The 21105-nt window shown below is 41.2% G+C and overlaps 1 protein-coding gene and 2 long non-coding RNA genes across 4 annotated transcripts in view; 1 reads left to right on the top strand and 2 right to left on the bottom strand.

Moving 5' to 3' along the window:
* Positions 1–20161, bottom strand: part of slit2 (slit homolog 2 (Drosophila)) — a 118160-nt gene extending 97999 nt beyond the window's left edge. The window contains exons 1-4 of one of the 2 annotated variants that reach the window (XM_085409921.1): positions 18989–20160; positions 18033–18104; positions 16436–16507; positions 4306–4377 (exon numbers count right to left, since the gene is read on the bottom strand). In XM_085409921.1, the coding sequence (XP_085266047.1) occupies positions 4306–4377; positions 16436–16507; positions 18033–18104; positions 18989–19191 (419 nt within the window). In that variant the 5' untranslated portion in view covers positions 19192–20160. Of the gene's footprint in view, positions 1–4305; positions 4378–16435; positions 16508–18032; positions 18105–18988 lie in introns of both variants that reach the window. The other variant, XM_085409922.1, reaches the window with a different exon arrangement.
* Positions 5968–8671, top strand: LOC146668096 (uncharacterized). The gene is made up of 5 exons (XR_014912122.1): positions 5968–6056; positions 6755–6820; positions 7171–7326; positions 7779–7871; positions 8169–8671. It is a non-coding gene; the product is annotated as an uncharacterized LOC146668096 (long non-coding RNA).
* On the bottom strand, positions 7175–10314 carry LOC146668095 (uncharacterized). Its single transcript, XR_014912123.1, has 2 exons — positions 8780–10314; positions 7175–8278 (listed from the first exon to the last, which is right to left on the bottom strand). It is a non-coding gene; the product is annotated as an uncharacterized LOC146668095 (long non-coding RNA).
* Positions 20162–21105: the final 944 nt, after the last annotated feature.

The following is a 21105-nucleotide window of genomic DNA, read 5'->3' as shown; positions in this document are numbered from 1 at the left end:
TGGGGACCTGCCACAGTCAGAATGCATAAAACGGGAGATTTGTGCCTGTATGTGTATGTTCCGACCTTGTCTTTGTTTGGCTCAGGTAACTTTTGGTTATTGCCCACTGCAGTGAGATTTTACCAGCCTGTCTCTTTTTACAGACTCCATCTAATGAAGTGGCTCTGTTTAATCACAGTTTCTATAGTTGCTCTCTTTCTCTGAACAAACAGTCACAGCTGTGGCCCTCAGTATTATTGCAGGGTGGATTCAGTGTTCAACAATAGGCCAAGGGGGAAAAGGAGGGCTGTGTGTGTGTGTTAGAGACAGACACAAAGAGAGAGTTTTCTGGGGATATGCCCACCACATGGTGTCTCCAGATGTGTGTGTGCGTGTGTTTGTCTTCATAATCTAATGCAGTCTGGGCCCACGGGTGCTGGGGAAGCTGCGATCATGTGTAATGTGGGAGGTGAAGGATGGAGGGGTGCAGACACAGGTGTTGCAAATGAAAATGATGAAAAAGACACACGACTTTTTATTAGCAGTTAGACTTGCTGTTCCCTTTTTTATGTTTATGCACATCACATATCCACGACAAGCATGTTCAAACTCAAAACTTTGTTCTTTAGAAGCAGCTAATTTCCATCCAAAAAGCTGCAAAATGTTCACTGCTGGATTTCACTGGTTTTTAGCCATTATGGAGGAAACACAGATGTCAGTAAAGACATCAAAATTTACATAACTCTAGAGATATAATAGCTGCAAGCACAGGACACGCCATGAAATTTTATGGTCTCATCCTAACAATTCCTGTGATCTATCCCATTCTTCTACTTCCACCAACGGGCCAAAATTCTTAGAAATCTGGAGAAATATGTCAAATTCTTCAGTAGGTTGGCACAAAATTTGATACAAATATCCATGGCAACCAGTGAGCTACAGCCTTTTTGCCCAGTGACAACACTTCAGCATGCCATCCTTGCCAGGTAGCATGCTGGAAACATTTTTTTGCAGACCGAGCTCTGCTAAATTGTCGAGGGGACTGTCAAACATCACCTTTGATGCAAGCAATATGATAAAACATCTGACAAAGCATTCAAGGAGTTTACTAATGCGAGCAACAAGTAAAAGTGTGAGAATATGTCCAGAGACAACCCACGGTGTGTAAAAATAACATAAGCTCTTACCAAGTACACTGTTTTTGAAAAGCAGCTATTGTCAGCTGTAGATAATACAGGGTTTTATTGTCTTCTCACTACACTGGAGCACAAGTATGAGCATGTCAGCTGTCACCACATCACAGAAACCTTCTTTCCAAAGTTGCAAGGCTTTAGGAGAAAGCACACAGCAGCCTTTTCTAGGACATTTCGACCTTCGGCTTCACGGCTAATATTTGGACGGTGTCATCCAGTTTAAAGTTTAACCGAGAAATGGATGAATGAGAAATTCAGTGATCAGAGAGACATTCTGTGTGCACAGTATAAATATTCATGCAATAACTGGGCCACTGCAGGTGCTTTTGATGATATGCTTCAGTTGTGAGTCATTTGAAAAAGTTGTGTTCATATTCCGTTCATGTTGTATTCTAGCACAATAAAAAACAACTGGGTTTTTTTTAGTCTAAATATTTAGTTTGATAAAGATTTGAAGCAAAAAAAACAGCCTATAAATATTAAAACAAGACCTGCACTATGCTGCATTCTTTCACTGAGCAAAGGAGGCTCCTATTTGCTTCCAAATATCTGCTTAAAAACCTGCGTGACAACATGCTATCTGTTCTTCCTCCATTTCTGTTCTTCCTCCAGGCATGCCCACCAGGTTGGGCATGCCTTAAACGCCTCACACAGTAGGCATCCAAGAGGCATTTTAATCAGATGCCCGAATCACCTCAACTGGTTCATTTTGATGCGACTCTACTCTGAGTCCCTTCTGACTGATCAGTGAGAGGGGACTCATCCCATCTCCATAGCTTGCATCCGCAATCGCTTTCTTCCAGTCACTACCCAGAGCTCGTGACCACAGATGAGGCTAGTGATGTAGATCAACCAACAAATCGACAGCCATGCTTTTCTTCTGTCAGTGTCTTCTTCCACTCTCTTCCTACTCTTGAACAAGACCCTGTGGTACTTAAACTCCTCCACTTTGGTGCTCCACCCTATTCCATCTGAGACCCACAGCCTCAAACTTGGAGGTGTGAACCACTCGAGTTTGAGCTGGTGAAGCCAACAGAACTACATCATCCTCAAAAAGCAAAGATTAAATCCCGAAGCCACCAAAGCAGACACCCTCCACTCCTGTCTGCGTAGAAATTCTGTTCTTATTAACTATGAACAGAACCTGTGACAAATCCAACAAACCCACGGGAACAAGTCTGAATCATCTCCAGCAATATGGATCAAGGTCTCCCTGCAGTTCTACAGTAATCAAATGGTGCGTAGCATACTAAACGAATTTATGTAGAACATCAGATGGCACAACACTCTCCAGTGTGCTATATGCCAAAGTTATGTTACCCTTACTATTGCAGGTTAACAAAATTCAGGCATGATTCATGCTCAGACTTGTATTTCACTAAACAAACTAACTGCACAAGTTCAAAGGCATCTCTCACACCTGACCTCAAAACAGTTTAAATTAGTCCCGAATGCCTTAAACCGCTGTGCTGAGCAAAGATTGAACACATACCATAAATACTCCTGTACACACACACAGACACACACATACACAGATTTTCCAAGCCCCAAAAACAGTGAAAACATAATTTTCATAATAGCAGGTTGAGCAAGTGTTCATTTATAGAAGTACTGTTGCAAGAACCAAAGCCGGTCAAGTTAGCACATACCTACAACCCTCAATATAAAACTTAACAAGATCCCACTTCAGAGGTTCTCAGGGGTTTCTCGTTGCGATTTCTAAAATTAAAATAAACTGTAGGGGGTGTAGAGAAGCAGACGTAGGATTTAATATTGACCAAACAGCCTTAAATACTATTGGCCAAACCTCTGTGGTCGCCATTCAAGCTGAATGAGTTCCATACATCTGAGAAACCTGTTTAACAGCATTTTTCTGTGGAAGTTTGCGTTTTTTTTCTTACTCTGTTCACCGTGGGTTTATAATTTAATCTAATTCTGAGAAATAACAACACAGCAGCTTAAATGTGGTTCTATGGAACGAGCTGTGCCGGTTCAGATAAGATGAGCTGCCATTGAGGGGCTCTCCTCTAAACACATACACCTGGAGGACTGAGGCTCGCACAAACACATGCATATAGAGGCAGATATACACTCGCACTCAACTTGTCTACAACAAGCTGAGCACAGAGCAATATATCCAAGTAGTATTTTTACCTCAGCCCACACGCTGAGCAAAATGCCAGCTCTCGGCCTTGGGAAACACACACGCACACATTTGCTCAAACACAGGCAGACACACACCCTTAGACACAACAGGTCATGCCCAGCCGGCCACTGCGGCAGCCGCAGAACATAAACAACTTTCACACACTCTGAATCATCTGAGCATTTCAATATTGTTTCAGATACTGTAAATACATTCAGCCACTCATATAAATATATGCAACCATAATTATTCCCTGAGACCGCAAATGACCGTGACGGGAAGTTAGTTCCCACAGTTTCAGTGGCGTTGCAGCCCAGCCCTGTAGTGCTCGGTTTGCAGCGCAGACGACGGGGCAGCGAGGGGAGCGGAAGGTGCTCGATGACAACAAACAGTGGTTCGTCGGCTTCAATGCAACCTGGAACATTTATGTTCTGTAACGAAAACTGTTTTCTGCCCGTGAAACACAAAATGTAACTTCAGGAGGGAAACCTGTTCACTGCTTATACCAGTAAGTCGGTCATGCTCACTTTCTCCTCTTCATCCTCTCCTACACAAGCACACACAAGCACACATACACACAGATACACACCTCTCTCCCAGTGGGCAGCAGCTGTTGGAGTGCTAATCTCCATTAGCTACTGAACTGGCTTTTATGGAGAGAGCCATGTAAAATCTGCTCTCTCACTTCTCTCACTCCTTCATCCAAGTGAAACACCCAGACTGGGTCACACAGCAAAACCTCATTGTTTTTTTTTCTCTGCTTTGCAGCATCTGCAACATACATTTTCACATAATTTTGAGTCCTATTCAGTGAACTGTGCAAACGTTGTGGTGATATACACAAACACACCATTACATGAATCCAAAGTTTATCTAGATCATCTTAAGGCTTCTTAGCAAAACATACTAATAGTTAGAGAATATTTCAGTTAACCATGGAGGGCAAACAAGTGACGGACAAAAAAAATAAATAAAAACACGACTTACAGTCTGTAAAGCTTCGTTGTTCCCAGGAAAAGCAGCTCGGGAAAGACAGCCAGATTATTCCGATTCAGGCGCCTGCAGAAATACAACAGGAATTAGGGAATAAACTCGACCTTGCTCGTTCCAAAGACTGCGGTTGGATGCTCGTACATTTGTGTATAATTAGCTGTTTTAAAGTAGGATTTGTGTTTCCTGGACTTTGTATTAAATTCTGTTACACTGTTTTGATTGTAATACGATTTGAGAGCATGAAATAATTGGGAGACTGATGGAGACACACATACGTGGTCATGCATGGACACTGAAAGAAAACGGTTATCCATGATTTAGGGGTACAACATGGCTGCCAGACAAACAGTGAACTCGAGAAGGATGGAGGGAACGCAGGCGGAGGAAGACGAGGGAAGGGGTTCAGATGGAGGGAGGGCGGAGGGGCGTTTTTGCCACAAAGACGGAGGAGAGGGGACGATGTGGGAAAAACAAACAGGCAGTCTGGCCGGGCTACCGAATGTGTGAAAAGGACCCCACTGAGTAAACAAGGCCCTCACAGGGGAAGAACTCACAACAACCCATCACGCACACACACGTACACACACACACACAGTGGAGACGACTCGAGTGAGTTTAATAATCTGGGTGCGATCATTTAACCCTGGTTGAGTGGAGTGAAGAGGTTTGTGTGCAGTGTGTGTTGATGTGTGTGTGCTTGATGTGTGTCAGAGGAGAGGGAGGCAACAGAGTGACACAATGAGAGACAGGCTGCTGAAACAGTTTAACCCTGACACAAACACACCCGCACACACTGACAGGCTCAAACGATGGATGCTGAGCTGGGTGCTACTGGATGGGAATGAAGAGAGGAGGAGGGGACGAAGAAAGAAAACACGGCAGGAACTAGAAGTTACTTCAAACTAAGAAGAAAACTTGAGTGTGATTTATACAAAAAAAACATACGAACTAACAGAAGTACTACACATTTTCAAACAAAAACACCAGCTCCTTTCAAAACTTCCCCAAATCTCTTTTTCATTCTCTCGTTGACTTTTTCCTCTTAACCTTTGTCTTTCACCTCTTTTTGCATCACTAGAAGCCGATGTGGACTTAAATAACGTCACCCCCTCTGTGTCCATCTTCCACCCACAAGAGCACAAATATGTGAACGTGCCCGCGCGCACACACACACATTCACACTCCACAGTTACATCAGAGGCTGCTTAAATATTTAACGTCCCGCAGAAATGATGTTTCTAAATTATTCACTCCTCTTCCGTTAACGCTGCTTCTGGCAGCTAAGAGCCCCACACGGCCCCACGGAGAGGCACACTCCCCCTGTAGGTCCTGCCCAGCCATGAGCGCCCGTTAGTGGGCTAGACATCCCCCTGGGAGAATGTACGGACTGCACTCAAAAAAATGAATGAGGTGGATTGTTCAGTGTATATTAATTATTTATTTTCATTTTACTTAAAATATATGTTTTTGTTAAGTTAACATATGTTTTTCTAATCAAGTCTACGTAATTGTGTCTATTATTCAACGTACATAATACTAATGTGTTACTTGATCGCATAACATTTAAGTTAAGTCAATGAGGATCGATATACCTTGTATATCCACAAGGTGGCAGTAATGCAAAAACAGTTGTAATGAAACCGCGCAGAACAAGAAGGTTTCACGGCTTGTGCCTGCTCATGCGCAAGACTTCAAATTTAACTGAAAAAGGCTGTTTTGGCGCCAAGCTGCTGTTTCTTTGAGAGGTAAGACCACTTTTTTCTTTGACTATGTTGTGTAGTATCTATATGTCCAGCATGGTTATATTTTGCGTTTGTCTTACAAGACATGTTATATCGTTTGCGTGCGCTTGTTTTACATTAGTTTTACTGGGTCCTGGACATGTTTATTTTGTGGACTGTGTAAGAAACATTTTTATTGTTTTTTGTTTTATTAAGGGATTAGCTACAGGGGTTCATGGGGTTATTCTTTCAAGGGGTTATTTTTCCATTTGCTTTCTTGGGATTCCTTTTCTGTAATCCGAGAGTCGGAAATATCGAATAGGATAGCAAGGATAGCATAAAGTGACATTTAAAATCCAAAAAGTCAAGGGCGAAAGCCACTGTGACACCATTGTTCTGCTCTATCAGTAATCTGTATTATGTAAAAATGGTCTGTAAATACAGCATGTTTCCTAGCGGAGTTATACATATCAATGTAGTTATAAATTACAGTTTGTGAAAGTACACACTTAATTTTTTTAATAAAATTATTCAAGACATATGAGTGGACAGACAATGGAGGTCGACAGACCTGGTGATAATTGCTTCTATAGAAAGTTAGCACATGGCAGTGTCAATCTCTTGCTTTTCTTCTGAGTAGTATTTTATTTAGTTGTAATTCAAACAATAATTTGCTTCTTGAAATTAAGGAATTAATTATTTTTTTTCTTTATAAATCTCAGATCCTGCCTTTACCTGCTCCCTCCTATACTGATGTGGTGTATGTGGTATTGCTGAGCTTGTATGTGGTATGTGAACTGTTATACTTTTAAAAACAAAACTGTTTTATAAGTTAAGTTTTCTTTTGTGACCCATCCCATGCCCCTGTTATTTCTTCTCCACATCTGAACCATGGTAAAGGTTGCAGTTCAAGGGCCTGAGGCATGAAATTCTTTTCAGATCAGCTGTGATCAATATTTTTTGGAACTTGATAAATAACAATAAAAGCTGTAATGGCTCCATTAGCATTTTGTGTAAATGTTTGTGTTAAAATTATAGCTTTAATGAGGTCTTACTACATTAGTTTTAGTTTGTATATGTGTACATATAGTATGTATATTTACAGTACAGTATGTTGTGTTTGTTGACATATTTTCAGGTGGAAGCAGAATATGTGAGGATTACTACTGCTGCACATGTTCCAAGGCTTTTTACACAACTTGACCAATACACTGACCAGCTCATAAAAGTCTTCAAGAAAAAAGGAGGCGTTGCAGGGAAGAAAATTAGACAAACTTTGGCCCCAGCCACACAGGTGCGTTATTCTGTTGGTAGCAAAATATTATGGCTAATAAGATCATTTTCAAATTTAAACAGCTAGTGTATGGTAGCTGCACAGTGCACTTACATTTATATTAAGCAAGACAAAGTTTGGTACTCAAAACGTTGGAAAATTTAAATTACCTAAACATATGTAAAATCTGATCCCTTGATTTAGGTTAAACCAGAAGTGAATGTTTTTATGTTATGTTTTGAATGCAAAAAAGATGATGTATTAGTTTGTCTTTACCTCCATTATGGACATATATAATGTGGTGGAAACCCTGCCCAACAGGTTAACTATTCATGTCCATGTGATGATTAGTTGGTCTTGTGTACATGTCTATCTGTGCAGTGGCTATGTCATTCATTTTGCGTATAATGTGAGTTTCTGTCATCCTAAAGTATATCTGTTTTCTCTTCCTGTATCTCTGCCACTCTCTACAGAAGGAAACCATTGAAAAGGGGAGGGAGTGTGTCCTCAGGGCACTACCTTTTTACCTGAATGAAGACCCAAGCATCCTCTTCAAAGAATAATTGGTTGGTAATTTTAGTTTAGTTTTTTATCTGTATTAAACCAAATTTTGAATAACTAATGTTGTTGCATGTTGTAGTGTTGTTGTTGTTGTAATTTGCATGGAACCTGTTTAAATGTTTTGGGAAATCTTCTTGTATACCCAAACTATTTATATTTATCGTTGAATCTGTAGTCTGAAATAGTGGCGCACTGGGGTGCATGTTCCTAATATTGTGTTTACGTCATTAAAGGGTAGCTTTGGCCCTTTTTCTTTCTTTTTTTAAAACTGGATGCCATTTTTCTATGTTTTTGTGTCTAAGCTACAGCTGTTCAGAGGGAGCTGGAACAAATTACCCTTGCTATCTTTACCATCGAAAGAGCTGATGCCAGCACTCCTCCAGCCGATGTGGGTGTAAGCGCCAGACGTCTGCTTTATATTTTTATTTACGATTGAGTTCATGTTTGTTTTATAATTCATAGATTCATTACATAAGTCATCTTTTCAGGATTAATAAATGTGAAAATATATGTGTTTACATAAAGTAATTTTAAGTCACTGTTTTGGGATTGGAACCTAAAAGGGGGTACCTCTCACTTTAATTATGTAAGTGCAATAGTAGCATGAAACCCTGTGTGAGAGGGAAGGGGAGGAGCATGGACAGAGAGGTTAGGAGTCTCACGGTTTTCTGACCGTGTGCACAGCTAGTTCTGGATAACTGCTATTTTTTGGAACTTTCATGCTTTTTAGGAAGGAGTTCATTGTTACATCTTCCGTTTGTAATAAATAAACAGTCTTCAAATCATAATGCAACTGGAAGCATTTCTTTTGGAAACCAGGAACACGTGTCAGCCATAGACTCTTCTTTTTTGAACTTGGTTTATTGGAAATTACCCTACAGTGGGTATAACCATCTAGTGTGTCCTGCATGACCTGGAAGACCTGGCCTCTGCATGTGCACTCTTAATGGGTGGGATATATGCACTGAATCTCAGTTAACCTCAAGACTGAAAGCTAAGAGACAATCAAAAGTATTGAGATTTAAAGGATTTAATTGAGAGATGATACTGCACCAGAAATGTTGAAGGGTGGTGTGTATATTAGCGTTCAAGGCATATTGTTATGAGGTGGAAATATGTTCATATTCAGTTTGTGTTACATTGTGTGCATTGTAAAGGTAATTGCAATACATACTAAAATTAAGGGTAAGTTAGGAGGTTGATCTGATATCCTCGTGTTGGTGTTGTTCCCAGATCATCATACTAAATGTTGTTCCAGGATCAACATTGCAAGTGACCAATCAGAATGTTGTGACGTCATACTTTTGCGACTTCGGGAAAAACCGGCGTAAAACAAAAAACTGTACTTAAGCTGCGTGAAACCGCCTCTGTCCGCCGATCAACTGACCCTAACCCTAACCGTAACCCTTTAATAAACAGTAAGCAGAATTGATATTGTCCTTGCAACATTGGAATTTCATAAATGCACGAATGGCTTGGAATAGAATAACGTCACAACAATGTGATTGGTCACTTGCAATGTTGAACCTGGAACAACATTTTCATGATGGTCTGGGAACAACACCAACACGAGGATATCAGATCATCCAAGTTGGGAATGCAGGATGAATGTATATTTTGTGGACTTTTAAAGACGAACAATTGTTTCCATGTTAAAATGTTTCCATCTGAAGTTTTTTGCCCAAACACTGGTAAAATAAATGTTGACAGTGGCAAGTGTTAAATGGTTACTGCTGTGCTGTTGCAAAAAAACTGAACGCTGACAAGCTGTTTTATTGTTAGACCATAATGTTGGCATGTTTTGTTAAAGTTTTATTTGGGATGGTGATGTAATTTTCTTTGATTGCTAATATCAGTGGACTATTTATTATTATTATTATTATTATTATTATTATTATTGTTGTTGTTGTTACTTTTTTTTTTTTTTAATTGTGGCTGTTGAGGTGGACACTTCACTTTGCATTGTTAAAGGAAAGCACTTCATTGGCATTGTGTTACTGGACTGACCCTAAGCAATCATTGCAAATAGCAACTTTGCTATCCATTTTAGACACTAAAAGAAAAAAACACTCACAGACCTTACTAGCATCACATGTGCATAACTCAAGTGTCATCTTATCAATGTGTTATGTGATCTTCAATGCGTTTTTTTTTTTTTTTCTTCTATTTCTGGTAGATACAGACATTTAATTTAAAGTCTTCATGTTGCATCTGTCTACATACTGTTAATTACTAACCCTAATGAGCTGTTGTGTTTTATTTTGGACTGGGTTTACACAAATGCTCACTGAATGTGTTGGCAATAAAATAAATTTTAAAAAATAAGTTGGATGTACTTAATTCATTTGTGTGGAACCTGTTGACAAAATAGATTTATGTAAAACTAATTAATAAAACACAAGGTGGCTGAAAATATAATATTTGAATTAATCTAACTTAAATTTAACATTTTACTGCCACAAATAAGAAATGTGTTGAAGTAACTAATCTAAACTATCTAACCTGAAAATATATCATCTATGTTCATACAACATAACTTGATTTAGTTAGTCTTAAATATGTCTTGTTAATCTTAAGTAGTTTTTTTTAAATTAGATGAACTAAAGATTTTTGCTTTAAACTAACATAATTCAATTTCGTGGAACCTGTTGACAAAATAATTTTAATTAAAGTCAACGTTTCATTTTTTTGAGTGTGGTGTTCGAGGTAGGGAGGAGGAACGACAGCAGAGAGGTGGTATGAGCTCATCGCCTTAAAATAGAGGCAATGCCGTCAGACTAGGAAACACGAAATGAAGTAGAGACAGGACACAGAGATCAAATCCAGTCTGCTCCACGGTGCTGCCGAGATATCAGTGTGTTTTAATTAACCTTTTATTCATTTCTTCACTAGAATATCCGTCTGATCATCACATTATCTATAATATATTTAGCAATTAGCAACATAGAGATTGTTCAGATTTACAGACCAGGATTCCCGTGCAGAGTTCTTCTGTTTTTCCTGCTTTAGTTCTACAAATATTATAAAAGTCTGAAACGGTTTTACTTTCCTCGCACACTCTCACACATTACAAACAAGGTGATATCAAAAACAGATCATTTATACTTCTGATGGGCAGCTCCAAATACAGTGATGTAGAAAAAAAGCAGCCAACAATTATTTTCACGACTAATTTATGCACTGAATTAATTAAATCATTGAAATTAATTTAAAAAAATTAACTTAGTTATTTACAGTAGACTGTAACAGAAACAAACCGCCTGCCATACTTAAAATAAATAAAAGGCTACCATCATACGTAACCAGACATTTCAGCCAATCATTGCAACACTGCATATGAACATAACACGAATAACATTAAAGTGCGCTTGCCACGAATTTTCTTATTTTAAACATTAAACATTGCCAAAGTTTCAAATATCGATTTCAGTGTTTGTACAAATAATTCCCGTGAGCCAGAAGCTTGGCCTTCAGACTGAGTGTCCCATTTCGGATAGCGTGTGTGTGTTTTTCTTCTCTACTCATCTCTACTTTCTTGCTGATCAAAGTTTCTGTTTCTGTAGGGCAGCCAATCAAAAGAAAGTTGGCTTCAAAAGAGGGTGGCCTTCAAGGTTGAGGAGCTAAAGTGTTTTGTTTCAGCGAGCAGATGAGATGGAGTGAACCAGCATCCAGTATAAGATAAATAAGGATTATTTTAAACTTTGAATTAAGGAAACTCTAGTGGAGTCCAAGAATAATAGTATGCAGCTGGAAATGAGAATAAAGGGTCCAGCTGAAGTTATTATACATGTAATCAAACATTTTGGACTTCTTATGTGTCATTACACACTAGATCGTACTGACTATGACTCCCCGGCCCCAACATAAACTCTGCATGAACATGACACGCACAATGTGTCTGACGTCACATGTGATTTACTCCAACATGATATGTAGGACATTTAAAACAATCTTAAATACATTTCTGTAATAAACCACATAAATGGTTAAGCGTTGTTCATTAGAGGCAGAAATTACAAATCATTTTTCTGAGATTTGAAAAGTTCCCTTATGAAACAAAACTACTGAAAAAAACAGTGATGATTCTTAACAAGTTTCTCAGTTAAATCTGAGAGCTACAATGTAACTACAAAACATTTTAGCCTGGCTGAAATGTTTTGTAGTTACATTGTAACTAAGACCTCCAAAGTCTGCTGTTACTTACAGAGGCTACATCAGCTGACTTGGCAGTTTTCACGACTCCACTTTGCACATTTCTCACTTTGGTCTTCAGCGCTGATTCTGCTCTCAGTATTTTGTTAATTTGAACTGCTGCATTAGCCTAATTAAGGAAGCACTGTCTAAAAGATTAACAGCTCAACAGTCAACCTATTGCAAGCTCTCCATCACCACTGAGCTTGGCTCGGCTGCTAACTGTCACTTCACTTTTAAAGTTCTGCAAAAAAATTTGCTTGAACATAAACTTCTGAATCAAACAATGAAATCTCTCCAGTCATGTAGTGATTTAGTTTATTTGATGTTTTTGTATATAAAGACAAATATGTAGCACGAACCAGTTCCACATGCCACACATTTATAGGCTGAACTAGTCTGCAATTACCACCCACTGTTGAGCCTTTTTCCTTCTACATCTGAAAGAACGTATCTCTATCTTTTATATCACAGTGTGTGAGGGTGTGTGTGTGTGCACAAACAGCCTCAGAGTGCTTCCACAGCCATGTCTCATTAGTCAAAGTCTGGCTGGAAGAGAATGAAGACGGAGTAGCCAGTAGTCCGAGGTGTGAGAGTCACTCCGCCGAGCTAATGTCACACTGCAGCATGGTGATAATCCCCGCAGTCATAAACAGATGCTAGAAGCCCAGAAACCGCACAGTAAACACACACTCGCAAACATGCACAGTGTGCCAAATCTCTGTACATACACACATGAATACTCGCACAAACATAAAAGTCTGACACGCACACGCAACCTTAACACCTCAGACCCATGTTGATGCGCAGTAGTACAGCCTTGCAGACTGAAAATAACAAACCGCCTCAGAAACCAATTATTACTCCACCAATGCTGCTGCAGCCATAATACACATGCTGAACTAACAGTCAGTCTATCACACACACAAACACACGCACCAAAGTTATAACCCAAAACACTGCAGACATTTCCACGAACCTAAGAAACTGTCTCCACTCCAAAAACCACTTCAAACCGACCAGTGTGTGTGTGTGTGTGTGTGAATGGGTGTGAATGCGGTTCAACAGTTCATGTTTTCGGTTCACAGCTCGTGCATCCAAAGCGAGCCAATATCTATCACCCACCAGAGATTTACACTCTCTAATCTGATCTGTTATTTAAACACTAATGAAAGATACCATCTCTTGCCTTAAAACACAGAAATGCAGAAATTCAGTCTTATCTCCTAAACACTAAATTCCTTTGCTATCAGGTTAAAATCATTCGTATTCAGCAGCGCCAGGCAGCTTTTCCTCTAAACTTTCCGCGAACTGGTGTGTACCAACAAACATAACAAATGTTGGGTGCAGCAGAGACTCGGAAAAATCTATCTCGAATGGCTTTTTAGACAGAACTGCTGTGGTGAAAATGGCTTTGTGTCTTCACAGCGCAGATAATTTCAAGCTCTACTGCTCAGTAAAAACGGAGAAAAAAAATGTAAACTTTGCCCTGAAATGATCAGCGGGAACAATTTTATCACTCACAGGCTTTAGAGCTAATCATTTCGCACTAATCCAGAGCTTTTCTTTGAAATCCATACCCCCGCTATCTGGGATCACTGTTACAATTATCTTCTGCTGTTCATATTGTCAACATATTACAGCACGATCACTTGATTTGAGGCTTCATTATCTACTTTGTAATTGCTGTTGATAGACGCATCTCACCACTGTAATCAGCTGTGCGATTACTCATCTCGGTAAAAATTATCTTTAAATAATGTGATCAGTCAGTTGCAGGCTAATTATCGAAGGATTTAGCCGACTGATTTTCTCTGAAATTACTGTCACGGTACCTGCAATATCGCTTTCATTCTCCCTGTATGTCTGAGGCTGTTATCTCCTTCATTCTCACACACTTTGAATTGAACAGGGGCTGTAAAACAGTCAAGTAAGTGAAGGATAAGAGGATCGGGAACTCCTCACCTAACTATTCTACACCCACAGGGTGAGAGTAAAGAATGTATAGCATTCCTATATGCACAGGACAATAGAGAGAGAGAGAGCCAGATGGGTGCGTAAGGAGCAAAAACGTGAGGAGAGGTTAAGGAATGAATGAAAACGGCGCGAGTGGGTTTTGGGGGGGGGGTCCTCCAAATCAAGATAAAACCAGTACTGACAGAGCAGCCTTGCGTAAGTGAATGCGCATGCACGAGTGTATCCAAACACATTCATGTATTTGGATATGTGCACAGTTGTGTTGTGACATGCCTATCTCCTCCACACCTCCTTCAACCACATGCCCCTCCTCCGTACCCCCAAGGCTACTGCCCTACACCTGACCCAGCCCTGCCTGGCCCTTCGGGGCCTGTCGCAAAAAAAAAAAAAAAAGATGTGAAGGGGAACCGTTTTCTGCCCCCATGGGGGGCAGTCAGTGTGGATCTGTCAGCCAAGCTTAAGGCCCTCTCCTCTGGGCTGTGGTGCCCAGCAGGCCCCCTCCAGCCCCCAAGAGGACGGAGGGCTTTGAAATGAGCCCTCAGACTCCAGACTCCAGAGACGCGCCTTTGTATGGTAGCTGTTGGGGGGCATTGATGACTGACTCCATCTTTGTGTTTGTGAACATGCCACGCAAGAGAAGCTGAATTACAGAGGAAAACTTGCAAGGACAACAGAAGACAGCCATGTTGTGTCAGAAAGTTTGCTGTTGTCAGAGACAAGACAGAAAGGAGAGACAGCCATATCGTGCATGATTTCACATTAGATATCTAAGACTTTATCAGCTGTTGCTGTTACCACACTACAATCTATGTTCAAGGCTGTGTTGCTTATGTGAGTGCATGAAAGAGGGTATTTACTAGCTTGCACCATCTCTTTGGAGGGAGGGTAATCATTATCAAAGTTTACTTTTAAATCCAGACCATATGTAGTTAAATTTTGCCCTTTTTGTCACCAACTCTGAGTAGGAATTCCCAGAACCGCTTAGCTGGACAGAGCCCAGTGCTGGTTGCATGAGAAACACTAGCAGATTCCTTATAGTGGTCTACAGAGCTTCTCTCTCTCTCTCTCTGTCAACAAAGAGCAGCTATAGTGCAGCAGAGAGCAAAGAAAAACCAGGCATGACAGGGTCAACACCAAAGCATCCAAAAAAGTCACATTTTATCACTTTCATCCCACTGACTTGTGACAAATTTACCCACAAGAGCCATAAAAAAAGATGAACTGCTTTATTTTTATTTTTTAGTCTGTGTATGTGTGTGTGTGTGTGTGTGTGTGTGTGTGTGTGTGTGTGTGTGTGTGTGTGTGTGTGTGTGTGTGTGTGTGTGTGTGTGTTTGTCCAGGTGGATATCTCTCTGCATATGCCAATATGTCTGTTTTTGTAAATGCGTGTGTGTGTGTGTGTGTGTGTGTGTGTGTGTGTGTGTGTGTGTGTGTGTGTGTGTGTGTGTGTGTGTGTGTGTGTGTGTGTGTTAATTATGTTATAAAGGCCTTATGTTGTCTGGATGCTGACTTGTGATACCAGGCTGGCATTGTAAAAACTTCTGACTGTTCTTCATTCACCTCCATGGCACTCAGACTCAACATTTGCCACATGAACAGATTTGCAGGAGGCCAAGTTGGGGTAACTGACATAAAAGTGGCAAAACATGATGCATGCATTCACACGGAGCAGGAGGGGTCACTAATTAGGTTGGGTACATTATAGCCTTTTTGGTATGATTCTGGGCTGCCCTAGATGACTTGCAGGATGATCATGTTAAAAACTTGGGGAAATAGTTTGTTTTCACTGCTGTCACATCAGGTATTTTCACTGAAAGCTTTGATCGCTAAAGTCAACCTGTCCTTGATTTCTGGTATTGCTGCAACTCAAGTTAATATATAAATAAATAAATGATAAAGAAATCCATAAGTTCCGGTGATGATTCATAATCCACTGGCTAGTATATAATATAATCTGCTGACATTATTCTTCCCACTTTCAACTGAAACATGCAGTCCTAGAAGGTCACTAAGTATTCAGAGCTCATTGGACAAAGGCAAACCAAATAATTTTTTCTTCAAAGGGCTTTTTCAAAACCCCTCTTGCACTAAGGACTGTTAATGCTGTTAGTAAGCAGTGGGTTAGGATATTTAAACAGTGTCCTTGAGAGTCACCAAAGCACAGAATAAGGGAATGTTTTTTGTAAAGCTCTACAGACTTGGAGAACTTCTAACAAAGACAAATAATGCAGCTTGTGAATGCAACAACTGAAAAGAGATTTTATATGACACTTGTTGATCTGTGCATCCAGATATGCAAATGAATCGACGGGCATGCGCGTTCTTGGAATTTTTAAGGCTGGGCAAACTGATTTTATACAGAATTAAATTAACACAATGGCGTCAACACATCATTACTCACAGTCTCTCCAGCTCCTTCAGGTCCTGGAAGGCTCCTCTCTCGATTGTGGTGATTTTGTTCTCCATTAACTGCCTGAGAGAGAAACACCAAGAGAGTGTGAGACTATGTGAATTGGACAATAAAAAAAGGAACGACATGAGAGGGGGGAAGGAGAGTGATAGAGAGACACAGAGCGTGAGAGCTGACAGAGTGATTTGTGTGATGAAACCATAAGAGGCCAAAAAAAAGGAGAAAGATGGCTGGATGGGGCCAGCGATAAGAGAGAGAAGAGAAAGACGGAGTGAGATAGGGCACAGGAGATTGACACTGGAGAGGAGAGAGAGGGAGAAATAGAGAAGGATCAGGCAGCACTGGGTGTGAAAAAAGGAGAAAAGCAGATTGGTGGAGATGGAAAGTGATAGAAGGTTTAAAAAAAGCAAGAAAGAGGAGAGACAATCAGCAGCGGGTCGATAGAGTCCCAGAATTGACTTTAAAACTGGCCCATCAGTTGGACAGGGACTCATCTATCATCCAATTTACTCTCTATCTAACCGCATAGCTCTGACTACTCCTTCACTTACACCAGCACAACTTCACTAAGATTAGTGTGCTGACGAAACCAAGCAAAAACACACATGCTTTTATGGGCCATCTCCACTGAGCTCTTCTTTTTTTAATTAATTGATTTATCAGTGAGTCAACGCTATTTTTTAATACAGCCCCATAAGAAAAAAAAAAGGGGGGGGGGGGGCGACTTTTATTTTTAAAGACTCTTCTCACAAATTTCTCAAATTTAAAAAAAAATCTATTCTCACGGTTTTTTTTAAGTGCAGTGTTTTTGCTAATTATGGTGCTTTTGGGTGAACATACCGGAAATAGCTAAAGTGAAAACTAGAGCACACAAATAAAGACACACATACACACAATTAAGGACATAATCTCTGGAGGAATTCCAACTATGTCTATTCCCTTCCATTCATTTCGGCTGCTGAATAGCGCGCACAGCAGCTATCCCTGTCCCGGCAGTGACGGTGCAGGGGAACTCTTTAATCTGGATTCATCCCAGGTAAAGAAACCTGTTCTTACTTGACTCTCCCCCCCTTCTCTTCCTTTCCTTCCACCCTTCCCTCCCTTCCAGCAGCTACATTCCTCCCTCCGCGGTTACACCTAATGACCGCTATCTCTTTCCTCTTTTTACCCTCCATCACTTCCTCGCCAGCGCGTTAATCACTCCAGCACATGGGCCCCGGGGCCCGGTGGTTAAAATAAGCCCCCTCCTGACACTTCCACTGGCAGATTAACACGACAGCATTAACAGGTGCCGCTGCTATTCTGTTTAGACACTTATGATGGCTCAGTGAAACCGCAGCTTCCCACCACTGGATGCAGTGCCTGCGTGCAGCAGCTCCAGAGCTGGATGAATCTGCTGCTGCTGCCGAGCACGGCCAGAAACTGTTAAATCTCTGTGCTGTGATGTTCTATTGGAAAGTTTTCTGGATATGCAAGGTGCTGCTTAACAGTGCATGTGGGAGAGAATATTGTTGTTTTCCTTTTTGCATCTTCAGGGGAGGGGATAAAGAGGGGATAAAATAAAATTCGCCGAATAAACGTCACTTACAACACTCGCAGATGCCTCAGCCCTGCGAAATCCGTCTTCGTGATTTTAGTGAGGTTGTTTGCATTCAGGTCCCTGGAAAGAAAAAGGATATTTTAAAAAATTAATTAAAAAAATATAAATTAATACATGTTTGTGATGTGCTCATTGATGAAGGAGGCTTTTGCTGAAACTTCTTGTTCCGTAGCCAACGCAGGGTTGTCATCTGACTGTCAGAGAAACTGAGAGGAGCTGTGGCTGCTGCACTACATCGGCAAGTGTTAATTTCATCGAGGGGTCTTTTAATGATAAAATTCGGCCTCTTTAACTCGGAGCCCACTTGTCCAAATCCGTTTTTGATTAACTCGCTGGTCTGCTGACAAACCGATGTGGTCTACGGAGGCTGTGCTAATGCAACAGTTCGAAACCGCCAACAACCACAGCAGCCCCCCAACTTCAGCTCCGCGATCAGCCCTGACGTGTCCTCGTATTAGGCACCAAAACGAGCTTTAGTGTTTTACCATTTATACCTCACGCCAACATTTACATCAGCTGCGTACTGCGGCGTTAACAAGGCTGAAAGTATAGGTTAGACATGACAAAAAGCTCTGCGCTCTTAAAGATGTGGTCCTCGAGAGAGACATTTTCAGTGCCTCCCGGTTAAAAACAAATGAATTAGACAGGAAATTTTGGGGGAATAATGTGTGATCATAATTAGGATATGAGCTGATGACATTTCCTAACCACTGATCGGAATAAAATTTGGGTGCTAAAACATCAGAAGGTGTGACATTTTTTTTCTCCATAAACTCTTTAAACTCCTCACACCCCTTCAGAAGAATCGCCGCATTAAAAGGTAAATGCAGTCTCGTTATTTTTCATCATTTAAGCATAAAAGAAATGGCAACACGACATTGTGGTGACTTTTCTTATACAATGTTTCCAAATTTTAAGTCAAATCTATACAATCCCGTACTTACAGTCTCTCCGTGTTTCGAGGTATGTTTCTGGGCACATTGCGCAGTCCTTGTCCGTGACAGTCCACTGTCGTACCGGTGCAGGAGCACTGGGCCGGGCATGGCTGACCGTCTGCTCCGCTGGACAGGACCAGAACAGTCACCAGCAGCCCCAGCACAGTCACCGGGGAGCGGTGAGGGCCAACGGGGCACCGAGCTCCCACCATCACTGCGGCAAGTGGGGGCCAATATGAGACCCGCAAAAACACCGTGAAAACAGAAGGGCGTTAAAAGATAAAGCCCCGAAATCCCCCGAAGGAGCTCACCAAACTCTGCACGCAACGGGATGCCGTCCTCCTTTTCGCTGTCCTCCCTTAGCACACGCGTGTTTCAGAAATGCCTGGTTCTGAATTTACATTTGGGTCCTCTGAGAGGGGTTTCAGTGCGTGAGGACTGTGATCAGGGACTTGGGTCCCCCTGGGTAGAAATAGGGGAGCTCGATAAGGCGGTAGAGCGGCTCTTTGGCTGCGCTACAGCGGCGCAAACTTCCACATGTCCCCGGCATGCGGTGCCCAAATCCCCCCGGTGAGTGCCGTGCCTGTGTATGTAAATGTGTGCCCGCGGAGCAAAGACAGTGAAACACCTCGGTCCTTGATCTGATCCGATCCAAAGAAACCCTCTCTCATGTACACACACACACACACACACACACACACACACACACACACACACACACACACACACACACACACACACTCTCTCTCTCTCTCTCTCTCTCTCTCTCTCTCTCCAGGTAAGGCTCTGTTGGTTGTAATTCACAACACGCGTCCTGCGAGGAAGCCGCGGCTGCTCTTCTTTCTCCCCCCCAAAAAACAAGAAAAAGAAAAGAAAAGCTCAGCAGAGGTCACCGTGGCGGAGAGATATTGATCCCGATAATATATCAACTGCCGGTCAGCGGTGAGGGTAACGCGAGGGACAGAAAATCGTGAAAGACCAGCGCGCAATACTATAATCCAACTCTGCGTGGTGCGTCAAAGCGCTGCTCCCGAGAGTGTGTGATAGGGAGCGAGAGAACAGATGCAGCAGCAGACGTGCTCTCTCACTCTCTCTCACTCTCTCTCTCTCTCTTGCTCTCTCAGACAAATACAAAACATCCACGCATTGCGTTTTCCCTCAAGGTAGCAGCAGGTTTCCAGCTGGCCGTCAATCAAACAGCAACAGTTTGACCTCGGAAGGAGACTCTCTTTTTCACTGCAGTGTCCCGGTCACCTGATGCTTTATTTAGCTGGCTTCAGGGAGGCGACCGAGCCTCAGACTGAAAACTAATGTGGAAAATTTAGAAACAACTTCTGAGCCCTGGATTTCTATATGGATGGATGAAGAACTGCTTAAAAATCCTCTCATTATATCTGTCTCATAATTGTGACTGCACAAGATGAGCAGCTGAAATGGATTTGAACTGATTTGTTTTTATCCACCAAAAAAAAAGTTAGTTTCAGTGTCAATAGCAACAAGTAGCTCTAAATTAAAGACTACAGGAATTACGTGACACTGAAGCTTTTGCAAACGTTTCAGCTCTAATATTAAATTTTCAGAAACTCTGAAGGGAGACCAGCACGTATTTGCATATTTAGATATTTACTGAGTAACGACAATACTCATAATAGGTACTGATCAGTTACTGTAACAGGAACAAAATAACCATACGTATGAAGTTCTGTAATATTTACTCAGAAAGGACTTTGTTTACTCGACATTATCTGATACATTTATCTGCTAATTGTATTTCACAATGTTTCTAGCCAGCAATAGATAAGCTGTGTGGACTGGTGATTTCCAGTAATATCACTGTTTTGCCGAACTACCCCCAGCACATATATATATATATATATATAACTGTACAGTCAGCTCAGCGACATTGATCAGCTGTTAACCCATCCAGCAGCCACTATGTAAAAGAACTATCACTAAGATTAAAACGTTTTGTTGTAACTTTTAGATATTTAAGTTATTATTCACTGTAACAGGAATATAACAGAGGGTTTCTGAAACAGATACCATCTATATAATTCTCTAGAATACAATCAATTGATTGCCATTTCACATCTCAGACCTTTAAGCCTTCAAGTCTCCTCCAGCGC

This window comes from Rhamphochromis longiceps, linkage group LG6 (assembly GCF_057381845.1).
Source record: "Rhamphochromis longiceps isolate RC_006_pf linkage group LG6, R_longiceps_female_GT1.1, whole genome shotgun sequence".
NCBI classification, from domain to species: Eukaryota; Metazoa; Chordata; class Actinopteri; order Cichliformes; family Cichlidae; genus Rhamphochromis; species Rhamphochromis longiceps.
This window is presented reverse-complemented; position numbering and strand designations above follow the sequence as displayed.